This window comes from Saccostrea cucullata, unplaced genomic scaffold, assembly GCF_032062105.1.
Source record: "Saccostrea cucullata isolate Sc308-1 unplaced genomic scaffold, CSIRO_AGI_Scuc_v1 ctg204, whole genome shotgun sequence".
Classification (NCBI taxonomy): Eukaryota; Metazoa; Mollusca; class Bivalvia; order Ostreida; family Ostreidae; genus Saccostrea; species Saccostrea cuccullata.
This window is the reverse complement of record NW_026940736.1, coordinates 999430-1019985: the sequence shown is the minus strand read 5'-3', so window position 1 is coordinate 1019985 and position 20556 is coordinate 999430. Positions and strand designations below refer to the sequence as shown.

Sequence of the window (20556 nt, the reverse complement as noted above, 5' to 3'; positions counted from 1 at the left end):
TATGACTTATTAGATTTTTTGTTTTTCTTTTTAATGGGGACATTTGTTGTAAGTAGACAAGTTTTGTCTTTAAGTTCACTTGCAATATCTTTCAGTAATGGTGGCTAAGTTATATCGTATAAAAAGCTGGGTACAACTATAAAAATTATCAAACAATTTGATGCCCAGTTTGTTTTATTATAGCTGAAATGTGTGCATCAACTCTACTACTGAGTTTAAAATAATTCAAGGAAGAGATGGACAGATCGACCACAAAACCTTAACTGTTTGTGAGGTTGGAATGAAAAAAACGTTGATATTGATAAAGGAAAAATATAAATCGAATAATACAAAATATAGAAGGAAAAAATAAATAAACGTACAATACTCAAATAATGTAAAGCGAAAATCATAACATCAAGCCAATATGAGGACACTTATGCAAAACATTTCCGTTTGTATATTCTCTAATTAACGATAATACTTGAAGTGGAAATGTATAATGAAAAAAGTAGCTGATGATACAAATCTGTAGGCAAAATATCTTAAAATTTTTATTGAAAAAAGTTAGCCAACAATCGTCTTAATGACAGACTGTTTGTTGAGAGGATCATTGTGGACCTCTTCAACAGAACATACCAAATGTTTACTTCAGATGAGACTGTTTTATTTCTTGCTTCATCAACTTTTTTGTCAACAACTTGCCTTATTTTAAAAAAATATTTTTATGTAGATCGTGCTTTTTTTCGTTTAAAATGAATTGGGAAACGTATATTCCATAAGCATGATAAAATGATGAATCGCTACATGATTACATTTAAGTGTAGTTGACGATGGAAAAGTTGAATTAATCACCTTTATCATTAAGTTTATAATCCTCTCCTATACTTTAAGGTACGAAGCTGATGAATTTCATAGTTGTCATGAAGAAGGATGCCTCTTCCACATTCTTTTCATGATCCCTGGGAAAGGTTTTTGTTGTTATGTTGGTGTTGTGAATGTGTTAACATTAACAATGTTTAATTTCCTATTCATTTCTATTTTATTATGATTTTCTGACATTGTTATTGTATGTCATAAGTGTAATTATTTATGTGTCCGTTTTTGTCAGGTCAGAGTTTAAGGTGTATTTTTTAGTCCGTTTCCGTTTTTGTCCGTTTGTTTATCTTTTGTGTTGTTGAGAAAATAGGAAGTTAGTTGAGCAGAAGATAGAAAGGTAGATCGTTGAATGTTTATGTGCTTGTTTATCATGTTTATTAAATAAATGTGAAACCAGAAAACAGTGTTTTATTCAGGATCAGTAGTCAGTCGCCACATTGATTGGTGCCGGAACCCGGGAGACCGTTGAGGGAACGAAAAAGCTTTCGTATTGTATTGACCAAACTAAAAGTAAGTAAAAGAAAATGTCAGTAACGTATCTCACAGGGGCATCTTATCCACTCTGTTCTCTACTTCACATATAAAAATACACAAGGGAAGAATCGAAAGTAGCACACGATTTTTAAAAAAAGTCAAAAAACAACTTACTTGAGAAAAGTTACACAAATCCTGAAAGGAACTAGCGCAAATAATGTCCTAGTACTTATCCAGGCTAAAATATTCCAGATATATCCATCGAAAATAGCTTTTATCCAACTAAAACCCCAGCTTTCTGCACAGTGTGAATCTCTACGCCCAAGAAAAGATAACTCACCCGGATGACAATAGGGTAGTACCCGAGGCCTTCCGAGTGCCATTGGAAGACTTCGGGCACTACCCTATTGTCATCCGGGTGAGTTATCTTTTCTTGGGCGTAGAGATTCACACTGTGCAGAAAGCTGGGGTTTTAGTTGGATAAAAGCTATTTTCGATGGATATATCTGGAATATTTTAGCCTGGATAAGTACTAGGACATTATTTGCGCTAGTTCCTTTCAGGATTTGTGTAACTTTTCTCAAGTAAGTTGTTTTTTTGACTTTTTTTAAAAATCGTGTGCTACTTTCGATTCTTCCCTTGTGTATTTTTATATGTGAAGTAGAGAACAGAGTGGATAAGATGCCCCTGTGCGTATCTCAAGGGATTCTGTACCAGGTACAGGAATCTTATAGATAAAGAGATGAAAAAGAGTGAAGAATTTGTGACGGCAGACATTTCAGAGGAGGATCCATCGGCTCTCCTAAAAAATGTGGAAACATCAATTAGACGTATAAAGGAATTCAGTGCTAAACCACAGGGGCATCTTATCCACTCTGTTCTCTACTTCACATATAAAAATACACAAGGGAAGAATCGAAAGTAGCACACGATTTTTAAAAAAAGTCAAAAAAACAACTTACTTGAGAAAAGTTACACAAATCCTGAAAGGAACTAGCGCAAATAATGTCCTAGTACTTATCCAGGCTAAAATATTCCAGATATATCCATCGAAAATAGCTTTTATCCAACTAAAACCCCAGCTTTCTGCACAGTGTGAATCTCTACGCCCAAGAAAAGATAACTCACCCGGATGACAATAGGGTAGTGCCCGAAGTCTTCCAATGGCACTCGGAAGGCCTCGGGTACTACCCTATTGTCATCCGGGTGAGTTATCTTTTCTTGGGCGTAGAGATTCACACTGTGCAGAAAGCTGGGGTTTTAGTTGGATAAAAGCTATTTTCGATGGATATATCTGGAATATTTTAGCCTGGATAAGTACTAGGACATTATTTGCGCTAGTTCCTTTCAGGATTTGTGTAACTTTTCTCAAGTAAGTTGTTTTTTGACTTTTTTTAAAAATCGTGTGCTACTTTCGATTCTTCCCTTGTGTATTTTTATATGTGAAGTAGAGAACAGAGTGGATAAGATGCCCCTGTGGCTAAACTTGAAGAGACAATGGAGAAGTGGTCATTGGCGATAGAAGACAAAGAGCCCAAACAAGGTGAAGAAGAGAAATTTAGTGAGGTCAGTGAAAAGGTGTTTCTTCTATTGACCGAAGCGAGTGAACACACAGATCAGCTGATTATTCTAGAGAAAGCACTACAAGAAAACCTATCAATGCTGAAAAAACCTGCTGAAATGACAGACCCAAGACTAGAACAGATGATTCATTTACAGACGAGAATGCAGGAACAGATACTTCATTTTCAAGAGTTGTCGATTCAACAACACACTCCAATGACGGGCCCGGTAGCTGTTAAACTACCCAAGTTAGAACTTCCTACTTACAGTGGAGACAAAATCAAGTTCAAGGAATTCTGGGATGCCTTTGAGGCCACTGTTCATAAAAATCCAAAGCTCTCCAACATAGAGAAATTTAATTACCTAAAGAGCAAATTGAAAGGAGCAGCTCAAGAAGCTATTTCTGGACTTTCACTTTCAAATGAAAACTATGACGTAGCTGTTTCCACTCTAAGAGAGAGATTTGGAGACATCCAATCAGTTATCAACAAACATTATGTAGAACTCATCAATACACAGTCAGCTACAAATGACACGTCAAGCCTGCGGAAGTTAAATGATGACCTCGAGAGACATCTGAGGAGCCTAGAAGCGTTACATCAGGATGTGAACCAAGATGTGTTTGTCTCAATGATAACATCAAAGCTACCTAAAGAAACTCTGCTTCAGCTTGAAATACAGAAAGGACCAAAGGAAAAATGGACAGTTCAGAAATTGAGAGAGTTGATGAAAAACTACATAAAGGTCAAGGAATCGTCAGAAACTCAAGCCTCTAGTGTCCCTGTACATGAGGAAAAGCATACTACAGCAGAAGCCCTTGTGATATCCACTAAGGACTCATCATTTAGACAAAGCAGACCACCTGGAATTTCAGGGAAGCCTCCAGTGTGTACATTCTGTGAGGGCAGACATTGGACAGATGAGTGCAGAAAGTACAGAACTGTAGAGGATAGAAAACAGAGACTCAGAGGGAAGTGTTTTATTTGCTTAAAGCCTGGTCATAGAAGTAAGGAATGCAGAGTGGATAAGGCATGCTATCACTGTAGACAGACTCGTGACCACCACAGAAGTTTGTGTCCTAAGAAGTTTTCTGTACGTCAGAGAGAAAGTTCACATTTGACCGAGGAAGTGTGTAGCAAACAAGAGACTTCAAACTTTTCTCAGAGTTCTGAGAATAGTTTATTATCATCAGGGGATATTGTTTTGATGCAGACGGCTCAAACAGAGGTGACAAACCACAATGGAGAAAATACAGAACCAGCAAGACTTCTCATGGACTCAGGATCCCAGAGAACCTACATAACAGAAAACTTGGCAGAGAAATTAAAGTTGAAGATTCTTACGACAGAGAAGATATCCCTCATAACTTTTGGTGCGGAGAAGCCAAAAGTTGTGAAGACACCCAAAGTTTCCCTGAAAGTGAAACTCAAAGATAGACTTTATCTTAGTATTGAAGCAAATGTTGTACCCAACATTACAGGAACAGTACAAAGGAAGCCTATCCCCAAGGACATACAATTGAAATGCCAAAGTCTGTGGAAAAATCTTCAGTTAGCAGACACTCTACCAGTGAATTTTGAAAACTCAACAATTGACATTCTGATAGGTAATGATTATTACCTGGATTTGATTTTGCCAGAAAGAATAGAAATTCAAAGGGGATTTTATTTACTAGCTTCCAGACTTGGGTGGATTCTCACTGGAAGGACCCAAAAAGCTTACAGTAAAGAGGAGGAGCAAGTGATGATGATAACCAATGGAACTTTATCTTTGACAGAGTGTTGCCTCCATTCTGCAGTGGATGAGTGCTTGACATTTAAACCTTCTATTGAAGAATTCTGGAAGCTGGAGACTATTGGGATTCAAGATTCTCCCCACACTTCAGATGATGAGAAAGCGCTGAAAAATTTCAACAGCACACTAAAAATGGAAAACAAAAGATACCAAGTCACCTGGCCATGGAAAGAAGAATTTCCTGAGCTACCAGAAAATCGGGAACTAGCATATGGAAGGCTAAAGTCACTACTTCACAAGTTACAGTGTAACCCTGATTTACTGCACAAGTATGATGACATTATTCAGGACCAGTGTAAAAAGGGAATTATAGAGAAAATTCCATCCCAACAAAGAGAGACAGGTATTAAGCATTATATACCTCATCACGCAGTGATAGATTTGACGAAACCTACTACAAAGGTCAGGATTGTGTATGATGCATCGGCTAAGTCAGGACATAAGAAAACCAGCTTGAATGAGTGTTTGCACAGGGGACCTGTGATGCTGCATGATTTATGTGGACTTCTGATGCGCTTTAGACTTAACAAGATAGGAATAACAGCAGACATTGAGAAAGCGTTCTTACAAATTGGCTTACAGGAGGAAGACCGTGATGCTACTAGATTCTTCTGGTTGAAGGATGCTAACAAGGCTACAGTAGACAGCAATGTACAAGTGTACAGATTTTGCAGAGTGCCTTTTGGTGTGATCTCAAGTCCTTTCCTACTTTCAGCAACTGTTGACCATCACCTTAGCACTTATGAAAACAAGACAGCTGAAAACATAAGAAACAATATTTATGTAGATAATGTTATTACAGGTGTTGATAACATTCAAGAAGCAGAAATTCTATACAAGGAGGCCAAGGAGATATTCAGTAGCATGTCCATGAACTTGAGGGATTGGGCATCAAATGCCAAGGACTTTTATGAGACCATACCTGATGAAGATCAATCAGCTAGAGAAAAGTTAAAAATACTCGGATTGACTTGGAATCTCATCGAGGATATACTTTCAGTGCCATGTGGAAATTGTATGAGTAAGACAGAACCAGTTACCAAACGAGAAGTACTCCAAGTAGTTGCGTCAATATTCGACCCTCTTGGATTTTTCACACCTGTGACTTTAAAGGCAAAATTTTTTCTTCAGACTCTATGGAAGAAAAATCTTGATTGGGATGAAGCACTCACAGAAGAAGATATACAACAATGGAGAGAAATAAGAGCAGATTTAGGAGGGATTCCAAAGTGTCAGATTCCAAGATATATAGGAATATCAGGAGAGGTGTCTTACAGACTTTTGTGTTTTTGTGATGCATCTGCAAAAGCATTTGCCACTGCCATTTACCTTCAGATGACAACTACCAATTCAAGCATCAGCAACTTAGTATTTTCCAAGACTCGTCTAGCACCGACAAAGACAATTAATATGCCTCGTCTCGAACTTCTAGCAGTTCTCATTGGAGTAAGGAGTCTAAACTTTGTTCACAGTCAACTAAAACTAACAGTGTGTGAGAAAATACTCTGGACAGACTCGCAGTGTGTCTTACATTGGATAAAGACTAAGAAGCCCTTGACAGTTTTTGTGGAGAACAGAGTGAAGGAAATTCAGAAGAGCAGTGACCTTGAATTTCAATATGTGGCTTCTACTGACAATCCAGCAGATATTGCTACCAGAGGTAGTACAGTGGAAATATTGCAAGAAAACAGACAGTGGTGGAATGGCCCAGCATGGCTGAAAGAGAGCAAAAGTCAGTGGCCGATATGGAATCCAACTCCAAGTGAAAATCACAGTGAAGCTATTGCGTCAGAGTACAAGAAATCTAGAGTGTATGAAGCCAAACTGTTAGTGGGGGAGGGTCCTTACGGATGCTCGGAAACTCCTGCTGAATGCAAGAACCCGTTTAGCATAGACGACAAGCAATTTTCGTCATTCGTTAAATTAGTCAGAGTATCGGCATGGATACTTCGATTCATCTGCAAAATTAAGAAGGAAAAGTCCTTTTCTGGTACATTAACTGCAACAGAACTGAGTGAGGCAAAGTTACTTTGGATAAGGAGTATCCAAAATGAGAACTATAAAGAAGTAAAGAGTGCTTTAACAGAAGGAAAGAGGCTTAACTTAGTTAACCAATTAGGACTCATTTTGGATGAAGACAAAATTATAAGATGCGTTGGTCGACTTGGAGCTGCCCACCTGACTGAAGGAGCTAGAACACCAATTTTACTGCCAAAGAAAAATCATGTGACAGATCTACTCATAGACAGTTACCACAGGAAATCACTTCATGTTGGAATATCTCAAACACTATCCTTAATCCGACAGACATATTGGATTCCTCAAGGACGTTCTCAAGTGAGAAGAGTACTGCAGAATTGTAGTATATGCAAGCGACATGAAGGTGGACCATACAGAATGCCTATAATGCCACCCTTACCAAAGAAGAGAGTGAATGAGGCTTCCCCATTTACTTACACTGGTGTCGACTACTTCGGCCCTATTTATGTGAAAACAGACACTGGGACCAAGAAAGTGTGGGTGTGCCTATTCACATGTTTAGTCACCAGAGGTATCCATCTCGAGCTTATGCAAGATATGTCGACTGAAGAGTTCCTCCTTGGCTTGAGACGATTCATTGCTCGATGGGGAAAACCGAAAGAACTTATCTCTGACAATGCTTCCCAGTTTAAGTTGGCAAGTAGTGCGCTAGAGAAAATTTGGACCTCAACCGTCAGGGATCCAGATGTGCAGAGCTATATCGCGAATGAAGATATCAAATGGCAGTTCATAGTCGAACTGGCCCCATGGATGGGAGGCTTCTACGAGCGTCTCATTGGAGTAGTGAAGAGATGCCTACGGAAAACTATTGGGAAACTGTGTCTTACAAGTGAACAACTGAGAACTCTATTAGCAGAGACTGAGGCAGTTGTTAATTCAAGGCCATTAGTTTATGTGGGAGATGACATAAATTCTAACATAATTCTCACACCAGCTCACTTCCTGACACTGAATCCTAAAATTGGTATTCCTGATAGTGATTCCGAAGAAGAAGATACAGAGGACACAGAGTATCTACCTAACATCAGCAGTGCTGAGAAGTTATTACAGACATGGAAAAAGGGACAAAAACATCTTGATGCCTTTTGGAAATCCTGGCGAGATGACTATCTCCTGAGTTTGCGAGAAAGAACAGCATACAGACTGAAGGAAGGAAGAATTCAGCACAGTATGGAGCCAAGGATTGGAGATGTGGTGTTGGTTAAAGATGAACTTCCGCGTGGAACCTGGAAAGTAGGACGTGTGTGTGAACTGACCGTTAGCAGAGATGGACAGATCCGTTCCGGAAAGGTTTTACTTCCAAATAAGAAGACCCTTAATAGGCCACTAAATCTTTTATATCCGATCGAGTGTTCAAAGCAAACAGAGTCCAATGACAGGAAGGATCAAAGTACCGAAAGTGATAAAAGTGTCTCATCCGTAAATCCCACAGTGACCAATTCAAAAACAGAAGCGGATGCTAGAGACTCACCACAAGAGAGACCTAAGAGACAAGCCGCCTGTAGAGCAGTAGAGAAGATCAAAGATTGGTTAAAACCATGATTCATTTTTGGTCGCGGGAGTGTTGTGAATGTGTTAACATTAACAATGTTTAATTTCCTATTCATTTCTATTTTATTATGATTTTCTGACATTGTTATTGTATGTCATAAGTGTAATTATTTATGTGTCCGTTTTTGTCAGGTCAGAGTTTATGGTGTATTTTTTAGTCCGTTTCCGTTTTTGTCCGTTTGTTTATCTTTTGTGTTGTTGAGAAAATAGGAAGTTAGTTGAGCAGAAGATAGAAAGGTAGATCGTTGAATGTTTATGTGCTTGTTTATCATGTTTATTAAATAAATGTGAAACCAGAAAACAGTGTTTTATTCAGGATCAGTAGTCAGTCGCCACAGTTGGGGCTTTAATGATGATATTGTAAAATGCATTAATTCTTTGAAAATCTTCTCTTCTCCTGGGCATTAACCTGATGATTTAAAAATACATGTACATAGTTATCAGGAGAAGGGGCGCTTCCAAAAAAATTGTGAATTTCATGACTCTTGGGTCATGGGTTTAGATGTTGAAGATTTTATTGCGAAAATGCATCAATTCTTTGTAAATCTTCTCATCTTCACCTGAAAAGCTGGTAAACTCAAAATATTGTTAGATGAAGAAGGATGTCTCTTTCCAAACTGTGAATTTCACGAGAGGGCTCTAATGTGGTTGTATACTGAAAATGCTTTATTTTTTAATGGTATTAAGCTGGTAAACTTAATACATAGTTATGATGCAGCAGAGTGCCTCCTCCAATATTGTTAATTTCAAGGCCCATGAGTCATGCGTTCTTTTCTTAGGATGGGGCTCTAACGATAATTATGTTCCCCAAACGAAGTTGGGGAACATATTGTTTTTACTCTGTTTCTTATTATTATTATTATTTTTCTTCTTCTTCTTCTTCCTGGGTACTTTTTTGTCCGGGAGTGATCTTGTAAACTACACATCCGACTTAAGTCAAACCTTTTTAGGGTAGGTAGGCATGTTATGTAGATTTGCGGAACGAAGGTCATTTTGCGCGCACGTGCTTGCAAGAGCACGCACGTGCAACACGTGAAATGACCGATTTAATTGATATAGGCGTAACTTTTTACATTTTTGATGAAATGCTTTGAAACTCATAATATAAGGATATATTCGTAGCATAGACAATATGACATGGTCAAAATAGCAAGATCTCACGCGCATGCACGTGCGCTTCGCTCTGATTGGCTGAAACTAAAGTCTCAATATCTTTCTTGTTTTTCGACGAAATCCTTTGAAATTTTGAACATAGCCATGCCTTAGGATATCCTACAACATGAAATATAGCAATTATCATAAAAACACGTGCATGCACGTGCGCTGCAATCTGATTGGCTTAAATTTAAATAGCTATAACTCCCTTGTTTTTCAACCAAACAGGATGGGATTTGGAACATAGATAGATATAATGAACTTCTACAAAAAGGTATGGTCACCATGCACATGCATACACGTGCGTGTACGTGCGCTGCAATCTGATTGGCTGAAACTTTAAAAAGCTATAACTCCCTTGGTTTTCAACCAAACGAGGTGGGATTTAGAACATAGATAGATGTAATGGACTTCTACAAGAAGATATGGTCATCATGCTCATGTATGTACGTGCGTGCACGTGAAATGAGTTAAATCAAAAATATACGTGAAAGAGCGTATTTTTAATACTTTTGGATTAAATACTTTAATATTTAGTATTTTAAAATATATAGATTTTGTAGATAAGATGATATGGTCATTACGCACATGCATTCACATGCGCACGCGTGCAATGCTAAAATTTGAATGAACTTGGAACATGTTAAAGTCCCAAATGCATACAGTTTGTCTTATTTAATGAAGCTTACAGGGAATATGGCACCAAAAGGGAGTTGGGGAGCGTTTGGGGAACATCTGTAACGGTCCCCGTTACAATTAGCACTAGTTACTAATAAATTCTTTGAAAATCTCATCTGCTGCTGGTCATTGAAATATATAGGTAAATCTTCAAAAATCCTTCTCAAGAACCAGAGGGCCACACAAACTGAAACTTATGTGGAACTAGTGGAAGTGCAGTGGAGCCTCATTTATCCGGACGCTTTGGTTCCTAGTTAATTTGTACGGATATGTGAAGCGTCCGGATATCTGAATTACCAGTTAAACAAAAGAAAATATTTTTTAAAAATGATGAAAAATCGTCCAGATACTGAAGCATCCGGATATCTGGTGTCCGGATATCTGAAGGTCCGCTGTATCCTGGTGAAGTGGAGATTTTAAATTGATCAAATCATGATCCCCAGGGATAGGATGGAGCCACAGTAGGGATTCCAATTTTACATGTACTTGTATCTTGAAATATACTAGTATAGGAAAGGAAAAATCTTCTCAAGAACCACTTGGCTAGAAAAGCTAAAACTTATGTGGAAGCATCCTTGCGTAGTGTAGATTAAATATTTTTAAAATCATAACCCCCGGCTGCTGGATGGATTTACAATAGGGAATTTAAGTTTTACGTTAAATTACATGTATATAGAAAAAATCTTTTAAAATTTTCTTCTCAAGAACCACTTGGTCAGAAAAGCTGAAACTTATGTGGAGGCATCCAATGGTAGTGTAGATTCTAAATATAGATATACCTGATATGCGATGTAATGCTTCTGCATATAGAACAAGAAACTCTCAAAATTATAGTATACCTGTATGTAAATTGCAAACCTACAAATCATCATTTGTACCAACTGTAATAAAGGAGTGGAATTCCTTACCGCTAAATACCAGACTTTCGAGCTCTTTGTCTGTTTTCAAAAGTAAAATTAAACAAAAAATAACAGAAGCTCCGCCATATTTTAATTTTGGTAAAAGACGCAACAATATACTGCATGCACGGCTTCGGCACAATTGCGTGCTAAACGCTGATCTTTATAGATGTAATATAATATCTAGTCCACTATGTTCCTGCGGTAAGGTAGAAAATACGCATCATTATTTTTTCTCGTGCCCTAACTACAACGAGGCCAGGAAAGAGTTTTTCATAAGTTTTTGAGATTTAATAAAGTCCATATTGTTGACATTCAGACTTTACTTTGGGGGGATACATCACTCAGTATTGCTGAAAATGAATATCTATTTTCTATTGTACATTCTTATATTCAGCATTCTGGTAGATTTAACTGATTGTACACATTTTTTAAAACTATTTGTATACACAATAATATAGCAGTCTATATATGTCCACAATGAGAGTTTATTTAATTTACTTGTTATTTATTTTGTACAAACTGTTGAACACTTCTAATTCATCCTGTTATAATATCTCATGTAGGGAGAGGGCGATTTAAGTTTTTAGAACTTGTGCCCAATCCCATTGTATATATTTTGTGCAATAAAATATGTTCAAACCAGATTCTAAATTCTTCAAATAATGACCCCCGGGGTAGGGCGGAGACACAATAGGGAATTTCAGTTTTACACTGAAATCACAGGCACTTGTTTCGAAAATAAATTTTTAACCCATAGTAAGATTATACCACAAGGTATCTAACTCCGAATCACACTAAGTACCCCCTCCTCAGAAACGAATTCATTTACACTTTCAGATGAAATCATTGGCACACTTTTTAATTTACCATTGTCTTCTACGATAATTTATCTATACAACCATATATGGCATGCATGTATTTGTTTTCATTTATCTCCATTAACACATTCAGAGGTATTTTCAGTAAGTGTAAATTTATGTTTGTTCAGATCAGGCCCCCTCACAGCATGTGACAAGTCACTAACTGACATCTACTTGTTACCATGATATACGACGAGTCGCCATAATTTTCTGACAAGTACATCTAATCAATTTCTCTGACAGGTCAACATCATTTCATTTCATGTTACGTAGACATGTAAAAAGATTATGTTATTATATTGACTTGTCAGATACTTGGGTCGACTCGCCAGAAAAATATGTTGATGACCTAAATAGACGTGACATGGGCACATTTTCATGTTGAAAGAATAAGTGACAATTGGACATAATTATCTGACAAAACAACAAAAAGATTTGAAAAGTCGATATACTATACAATTATAGCCTTTTGATGAGGTCAATCCCTTAATATATAGACCTTAGAGAAAGCATTTCTCTAAGGTCTATATATTATTGTTTGCAGCTAACTGTTTAAGTTTCATGTTGCGTCACGATCTTTTTCTTCAGATGCATCCAGCGTAAACAACTCACGTGATTGGTCAACTCAAATTATCAGCACTGACACGAAAATAGTCTGTTGCAACCAATCGGGGATAAGAAGAAAGTCGTAAAGCTTGTGGTTAGGAGGCGTGTACAAATTACCTTGAGCACAGCTGTCAATAAGATCGTGACGTAACGTGAAACTTTACAGTTTGCTGCAAACTATATAATATCGAGGGATTGTACCGAATCAAAAGGCTACAATTGTTTTATTATTTTCCATCAGTTTATAAGAAATGTCTTAAAATCCTTCTTTCTAGTACTCAGTACCTTCTCATATAATGCATTGTTATGTCATTGTATTATGACTTAACAGTAATGAAAACAAGCTGCTGTATCTGTTTTTAAAAACATCCAGTTTATAAAGACTATTGTGACGATAGCACTATTGTTGATTCACAGAATAACGTTTCCAATTTTATAAACAGCAGATTTATAAATTTTTGAAATAGAAACATCCAGTCCGTAACACTTTTTATACTTGGTCACGTGATCCAGTTTGAGCCAATCAGATAGTTAGAACAATAAAGAAAAATAATTAATGTAAATATCTGACAAGTGTGGCAGAAATATATTATAGATGTAATGTTTTTCATTAACATTATATAAATGTTGCCTGTTTTGGAGGGTAACAGTTGAAATTGACACCCCAAGGAAAACCATTGTCAACCGACGCGTCAGCGGAGGTTGACAATGGTTTTCCGAGGGGTGTCAATTTCAACTGTTACCCTCCAAATAGGTACCATTTATTTCATTATACTGAATGTTTTGTTGATTTAAGATGTCAGCAAAAAAAATCGTCGATCGTCTTTACGTTCACGTTTAGAAAGCTTTCAAACTCCCCGCTTCTTTGAAAAAGATTTACTGACCTCTTTATTGTTTGTTTGATACCCTAAGAGTCCTTTGTCATCTAAAGTTTCGTTATTTCTGCACTTGCAAGCATGTTTCGTCTGTCGTTTGTTGTTTTCAAGTAAGCTACATCGGACGCAAGCTTTTACTGAAGTTAGGTTTATTCCGGTTCTTTCAAACGCGCAACTGACGCTTTTAGAATTCTACGGTGAACCGTACGCGCATAATTTCCACGCATGTAGCATTACCGTTGTGTTACCCGTTGCCACGTGTGTTGCTAAGGCTGAGGGTAATAGAACGGATTGTTAACTGCGTCTAAACCAATGAGATTTTAGCATTTAACATGAAAGTATAATAAAACAAAATTGCTTCTTTTCTTAAATATTGAGGATAAAGTTATAGTTGTGAAAGTGCAAGGATCTGTTAATCTTTATCTTATATCTAAATACGCTTCCGTATATATCACCTGATTTTATTATGAGTGTGACATACACATATACGTATTTTAATATTTGCCGAGTGCGACACAAAGGAAGACATCCACAGCAGACTGGGCAAGGTCAGGAGAATATTTAGAGAAATGAATAAGATCTGGAGGTCTGCACAGTACAACACCAGCACCAAGATGAAGCTTTACCTGAGCTGTATTGTATCAGCTCTTCTACGTGGATCGCAATGCTAGGGAATAACAAAAACAGATCTCAGCAAACTACGGTCCTTCCATACCACATGCCTCGGCCGCCAAATACTCAGGATTTTCTGACCTGAGAAGGTTACAAATGAAGATCTGTTGCACTGATGCAATCAAGAAGATATATGTACCATCATAACCAAACGCTGATGGAGATGGATAGGGCAACCTCCACGAAAAGACACCCTGTCAACAACAAGAACTGGATTCCAAGATGGCAGAACAAGTGGGAGGCCAAGACCATCTTGGAGAAGGACGGCAAAAAGTGACAGAGATGGAAGCCATGTTCCAAACAGGGGAATCAACTAGGCTGGGCCAGAATAGACAAGAGTGGAAGAAGTCTGTTGCTGCTCTACATACCACAGGGTGTAAAGGACGATGATGATGACGAAATGTAACTCTAAGGCAAAACTCATCTGTGTAAAGAATATTAAAACAACAACAAAAGTACTGTAGATCACTATATTTTCGCGACATCTTATTTTCGCGAGATAGTCATTGACTCTTTATAAGCGAGACATAATTTTCACGAATTGATAATATTTCTCTATATAATCTTAAGCAATACTATTATACGCGAGAATGAAATTTTCGCGTGCTCACTGTCTCGCGTAATTACGCGAAAATAAAGTTCTAGCGAATAAAAATTGATTTACAGTAACATGCAAATACTATATACAAAATAGTAAATGAGTTATATAAAGTATATGAGAAATGCTCTCCTCTCAAGAACCATCAACTAGGCCGATTTTAGAAAAGAAATAATAAAAAAAATTATAATAGTAATGGTGATTCTACAAAATAATGGCAAATAAAACTTTGCCAAATAAGGAAATAAATCACATCTGCTAAACATGCAGCAAATGTCTTATATAACAATGTCTATGCAAAGTCACACATAGCGCCTGGTAAAATGTAGTGCATCAACAGGACTTAGCACAGCTGCACTGTAAAACACATTATGTACGTGTAGTCAAACACATAAGGGTCCATGAAAGGTATGTTGCACTAAATACAGGCACAGTTCGTACATGGCACTATGATGGCGGTGATGTTAGCACTGAGATTGTAATTAAAATAGCACAATGTATAATCTGGCACTTTGGTCCATGAAAAGTGTGGTACACAAAATACAAGAACAGTCAGTGCACGGTACTGTGGGATTTGTGACAGTCAGTGTGTCTCAGATTCTTGCAAACTATCTCATCTATCTGCACCATATCTACAAGAAATAAGATGATTTATCAGAACGTACACACGATCTAGCATATTTATCAAACAATACAGGTTGATAAAAATGGAGTATGTAGCATTTAAGGACTCGGGGGTTAGTTGTTACGATTTTATTTTGTTTCTGGAGAAAAACATAAAGTATGAAATTTAATACTTCCATGAAAGGACATGAAACGATAGTCTATTTGTGCCATGAAAACAACAAGAACAAGATATGTGTTTGTGAAGCACTGATGCCCCCGTATGGCAACATACCGAGTTTTAAATTTTCTCAAATTTATAAAAATCAAACATGATCAAATGCATATGAAATATAAAACCCTAGCACCACCTGATCAAAAGTTATGGCCCTGGTTAACGATTTTAAAGGTCAAACTCCGGGGTCAAGGTCAAAGGGTCAAGGTTATTTGTTTCTAAAGAAAGGCCTTGTCACAAAGATTATATATGGTAAGTATCAAAGTCCTAGCACCAACAGTTCATAAGTTATTACCAAGGTTAAAGATTTTAAAAAGTAGGCCAAACTCCAAGGTCTGATATCCAATCAATGAAGGGTCTTCTCACAAGGATAACATACATGTATGTGAAGAATAAAAGCCATATCCCTTACCGTTCAAAAGTTGTGGCGAAGGATAAAGTTTTTTTCACAAGTACAGACATTTCCAAGGTCAAGGTCAAAAGGTCAAAGTAATTTGTATCCAATGAAATGTCTTGCCACAAAGAATACATTTGTGAAGTATGGAGGCCCTAGCCTTAACCGTTCAGAAGTTATGACCAAGGTTAAAAATTTTAAAAAGAAGGTCAAAGTTCGTGGTATGCAATGAAGGGTCTTTTCACAAGGATTATGTTATTTATATATGTGAAGTATGGAAGCCCTATCCCTACCTTTCAAAAGTTATGGCCAAGGTTAAAGTTTTTTCACAAGTACGGAAATCTCCAAGGTCAAGGTCAAAGTTGTTGGTATCCAATGAAAAGTCTTTCAACAAAAAAAATACATATGTGAAGTATAAATGTCCCGGTACCTACTGGCCAAAGTAAAAGTTTGGAATTTTTGTGTAAAAGTGGGTTAAACTCCAAGGTCAAGGTCAAAAGGTCAAATTTGGTGGTACCCAAAGAAAGGTCTTGTCACAAAAAATACACATGTGAATTATGAAAGTCATAGCTCCATTAAAACAAAAGTTATGGGCAAGGTTAAAGTTTTTGCGGACAAACAGACAAACAGACAGACAGAGAGACAGACAGACGGAAGGACACGACAAAAACTATATGCCCCTTTACTTCGTTTACAGGGGCATAAAAAAACCCCATAAAAGTTAGGGAGTTTTACATACGGTATATAATGCAACTTTCTGTTCAAGACCTGCAGGGTAGCATTAATGAAGATAAAGACTTACGTAAGTATAAGGCTTTTTAATCACATATAATATACAGGTTTCCGGTGGATTAACTCACCAAAATCCTCCTCCTCTTTAGTAGACGTAAAAGGAGGAATTCAGGTCTTGTTTCTTGGAGACTTTATGACGTCTATGTTCTGGTACGTTTCGGCGCATGGGTCTGTGCTTAAAATTCACTCTAGCCAACCATTCTATCTGTATACAGTAAGAGAAAACATCGTAAATTACAGTTAAATATTAATTACAAGACAAAGGATATAAAAGGTTTCTCTCCAAACTTTATACATATTAATGATTACAAAGTATGTATTGGGTTCGAACAATGTTGAGTGAGGTACGTACCTGGTGCGTAGGTTGAGGTATGGTGGGTAGCTCCCTACGCTCTTCAGACTTGTTGATGGCATGGGTCAACTCATACTGATAAAAAATGAAAGATTGTACTTTTCTGATAAAACAGAGGATCATTTATATGACCCACATAAAATGATATTTATAAATGTTCTAAATGAGTTTTACATGTAACACATTCAGACTCTTACCCAGTCTTTAATGTGCTCTTTCCATTCATGAGCAGCAGAAGTAAAGACTTGTTTGCACTGGAGAGGAAGGATAGAAAATATAGAGAGTATTCACTGGAGAGAAAAGACAGAAGCTATAGATACATTTTGTATCTACTGAAAGGAGAGAGAGAGAGAGAGACAGACAGAGATATAGAGAGAGAGAAAGAAAGAAAGAGACTTACAGCTGATTTTGCCGCCAGGGCAAGCATCACCTCGTACCACTGAGGACTGTCATCTGAAGAGACATCTATACGGCGCTAAAATGAAAATAATAAGGAATGTCAGTTAAATTATAAAGAAAGAAATATAGGCCTATCTGTAAAATTTTCGCTCTTCTCAACTACACTTCCAGATAAATTTTAGTATACATATTAAATACTGTAAATCGGAATATACTATTCATAGTTTACAGTTAACCTTTTTTTTTACTTTTCTTTAAGGCAAACGAGTCTAAATTCCCTTTTCATCAGTATATATATAAATTTGAATTGCAAACAAAATATTGCTTATATCTTGTTATACTCGTATATATTTTTGCGTGTTGAAAACTGACTTTCATTTGTAAATATATTTCACTATATTGTGGTTAGAGAGATAGATAGATTTATTTGGTATACTACATAATCATACGTTGCTACATGTACAATGCATGAATGACAATATAATTTATGATATATGTCAAAGTTGGCACTAAACAATAGAATTAAGATAAAATATCGGAATCAATCAGTTTTCGGAACACTTGAATATTTATATGATTGACATTACATTTGTATAAGGATAACCCATGAAAGCCAATGGCTTATTTCCAATGGGGTATGTATATTTGATGTCAAATAAAATAAACAGAAAAATATAAATACTTAAGCTAAGATATGGGATCAAGTTGACAACACAGAGATCCTTAAAAATGAATTGTAGTATAAATATATACCAAATATTACCATGATTGTAATTGAACAACTAATGATAATAATAATTATAACAGTAAAACCGGTAAAAAAAAAAACTAATAAAACACGACTTGACTTTTACACTGGGCAATTCCCCTTTCCAATAAAAATTTCTTGACATTTCTTTTAAAAGCGAAATTATTTCTAGTATTTAAAACAGGTTTAATTTCTGCTGGTAACATGTTCCAGTCTTTGATTTCATTAAAATAAAATGATTCAGATTGTTTATGCTTAATTAATGGTACAACAAAATCTGTATTTGAGACTGATCTAGTATGATATCTATTGAAGTTTGACCTAAGTATAAAATGTTCATTAAGATTAAGATTGGTTATGCTGTTTTGTAAAGTGATAACAGGTAGAATGGTCAAAAATAAATTAGAAATTACTTGTATTGCAATTTGATGTTTTTAAAGTGTTTGGACCGGTATTTTTTTCTTCTCTGAAACTTTTAAAAAAAAGGTAAATATATACTAGTTATCGAAAAATATTTAAAAAGCAATTTAGGATTTTATAATCTAAATCAAATAGGTTATTAGTTTCTGAGAATAAGAAACCCCCATTCTTTTTTTAAAATTGTCAATGGGGGACAACCCAACTTTCGGTAATCATAGAGTGCGCTCCCCTATGTTTATTTACAGGTTTTCGGAAAACTTACAACAAACGTTTTCTCAATATTTTATACCTTCTGATTAAAGTAAACATTCAAATTAATTTGATTCAAATTAAATATACCAGAAAAAGCAGATTCTTTTTTTTAAAATTAAAAACAAAAAAGATTTGTGCAATCTCTGGTTATCTGTAAGATCTACCGCATTTCCTCTGTTTTGTGTTTTTGTTTATAGCTTTAATGTGAGGTTTAGGGTAGTGCTTTTACAGTATTTCCTACCCCTACCCCACAATGATATTACATCTTTCAGGTCCTTATTCCTATCTTTATTAACACCATATGGTACTGATGTGTTTTTATTAAAAAAAATAATATACTGTTATACGTAAGATGCTGTCAGATCTATTTTTGCTCATTTTCTTCAAACGGTATCACTAAATTGTTTTAAAATAATGTTTTGTTTTAAATGTCAAATTTGAGGAAATATGAAATGTATTAGTACACTGTGCTAGCTAGGCGACATCTTTGAAATTTTTGTACCCCCCCCCCCCCTTTTAAGATCCAATGGCACCGTATCAATCATATCAAAACAAGCATTTAAGTCCAATAAAATTTTATTTCCTAAAGAATTACCCTCTTAGACACACTCTGGCTCTTTCTCTCGGAAGATCTTTGTCTTTTCATTGTGATATTTGTGATTGCTATCGCTCTGTGAAAAACACGTCTACTCGCTACTGATCGAAGTGAGTAACTAACAACAGTAACCAAAACACAACGCTACCTAGCAGTTACCAAGCATGACGTCATCACCAAGGGCTTCACGTAAAGCTAGGCTCTAACTGCTGGCTTAAAAAAGTAAAATCATCGTTTGCTTACCTCTTGTTTGTCCTTAATCCTTTCAGTATTTTATAAAAATAAGTCTCTGTTTATCACGTTCATATTACAAAGTTGATTGACATGTGACGTCATAGGGCTGGAAGTGTCATAGACTAGTTCCCGCCACATTTGTAAACGTGTTTTGGCTCCGGATCGGCTTAATGAAACATTGATCATTGCTACTCACAATTAAAGTTTATTACAAAAGTAACATTATTTTTAACTCTACTTAAAGTATTGCTCCTCTAGTAGTCTCTTCAGAAGCTTATAAAAATAAAACCTTTCAGCATTTCCATGAAGTTTTGTAGATAAATAAGTTTTGCAATTTATCATCTTCAAATCGCGTATGCATAACAAACAAGTTCATTGGGAAATATGAGTTACTCTTTAGATCTTAATATCGTTATTGATAAATATTGATTTACTAGTCATTCTACAAAAACATAACACTTTAATCACGCTTACAAGTGTACCTTTGTGTTATCTTAACAATTGATTTAAAAGATCGAGTTAAAAACTCTAAAACTTAAAATAGACAAATAGTTTTGTAAATATTTATTGCCCCCCATTTTCGCGAAAGCGACGGGACATTAAATCTCATTCGTCTGTCCGTCTCTCTGCCCATCCGTCACAAAAACTGTAACCTTTCCCATAACTTTTGACTGAGAGAAGCTATGGCTTTCATATTTCACATGTGTATTTCTTGTGACAAGACCTTTCTTTGGGTACCACCAAATTTGACTTTTTGACCTTGGCATTGGAGTTTGACACACTTTTACACTAAAATTCTTAACTTTTATTTTAGCCATAAGTTTTGAACGGTAAGGACAAGGGCTTTCATATTTCACATATTTATTTTTTGTGGCAAGGCCTTTCCTTGGATACCAACAAGTTTGA

At 36.2% G+C, this 20556-nt stretch overlaps 2 protein-coding genes across 2 annotated transcripts in view; one reads left to right on the top strand and one right to left on the bottom strand.

The window, feature by feature from the left end:
• LOC134256201 (tropomyosin, muscle-like) overlaps positions 1-20556 on the top strand; it is a 35263-nt gene that overhangs the window by 6345 nt on the left and 8362 nt on the right. The gene's annotated exons all lie outside the window — the stretch shown is intronic.
• On the bottom strand, positions 14760-19467 carry LOC134256188 (uncharacterized). The gene is made up of 6 exons (XM_062738837.1): positions 19417-19467; positions 17403-17477; positions 17200-17256; positions 17003-17077; positions 16719-16855; positions 14760-15258 (listed from the first exon to the last, which is right to left on the bottom strand). Exons 1-5 carry the CDS (start codon positions 19465-19467, stop codon positions 16736-16738), a joined length of 378 nt encoding a protein of 125 aa, XP_062594821.1. The 3' UTR covers positions 14760-15258; positions 16719-16735.

Coding starts and splice junctions, on each gene's coding strand:
- LOC134256188 (XM_062738837.1), bottom strand. CDS start 19,467: ATGAAAAGACAAAGATCTTCCGAGAGAAAGAGCCAGAGTGTGTCTAAG. Junction 17,257..17,402: donor CCCTGGCGGCAAAATCAGCT/GTAAGTCTCTTT, acceptor CTTCCTCTCCAG/TGCAAACAAGTCTTTACTTC. Junction 17,078..17,199: donor AAGAGCACATTAAAGACTGG/GTAAGAGTCTGA, acceptor ATTTTTTATCAG/TATGAGTTGACCCATGCCAT.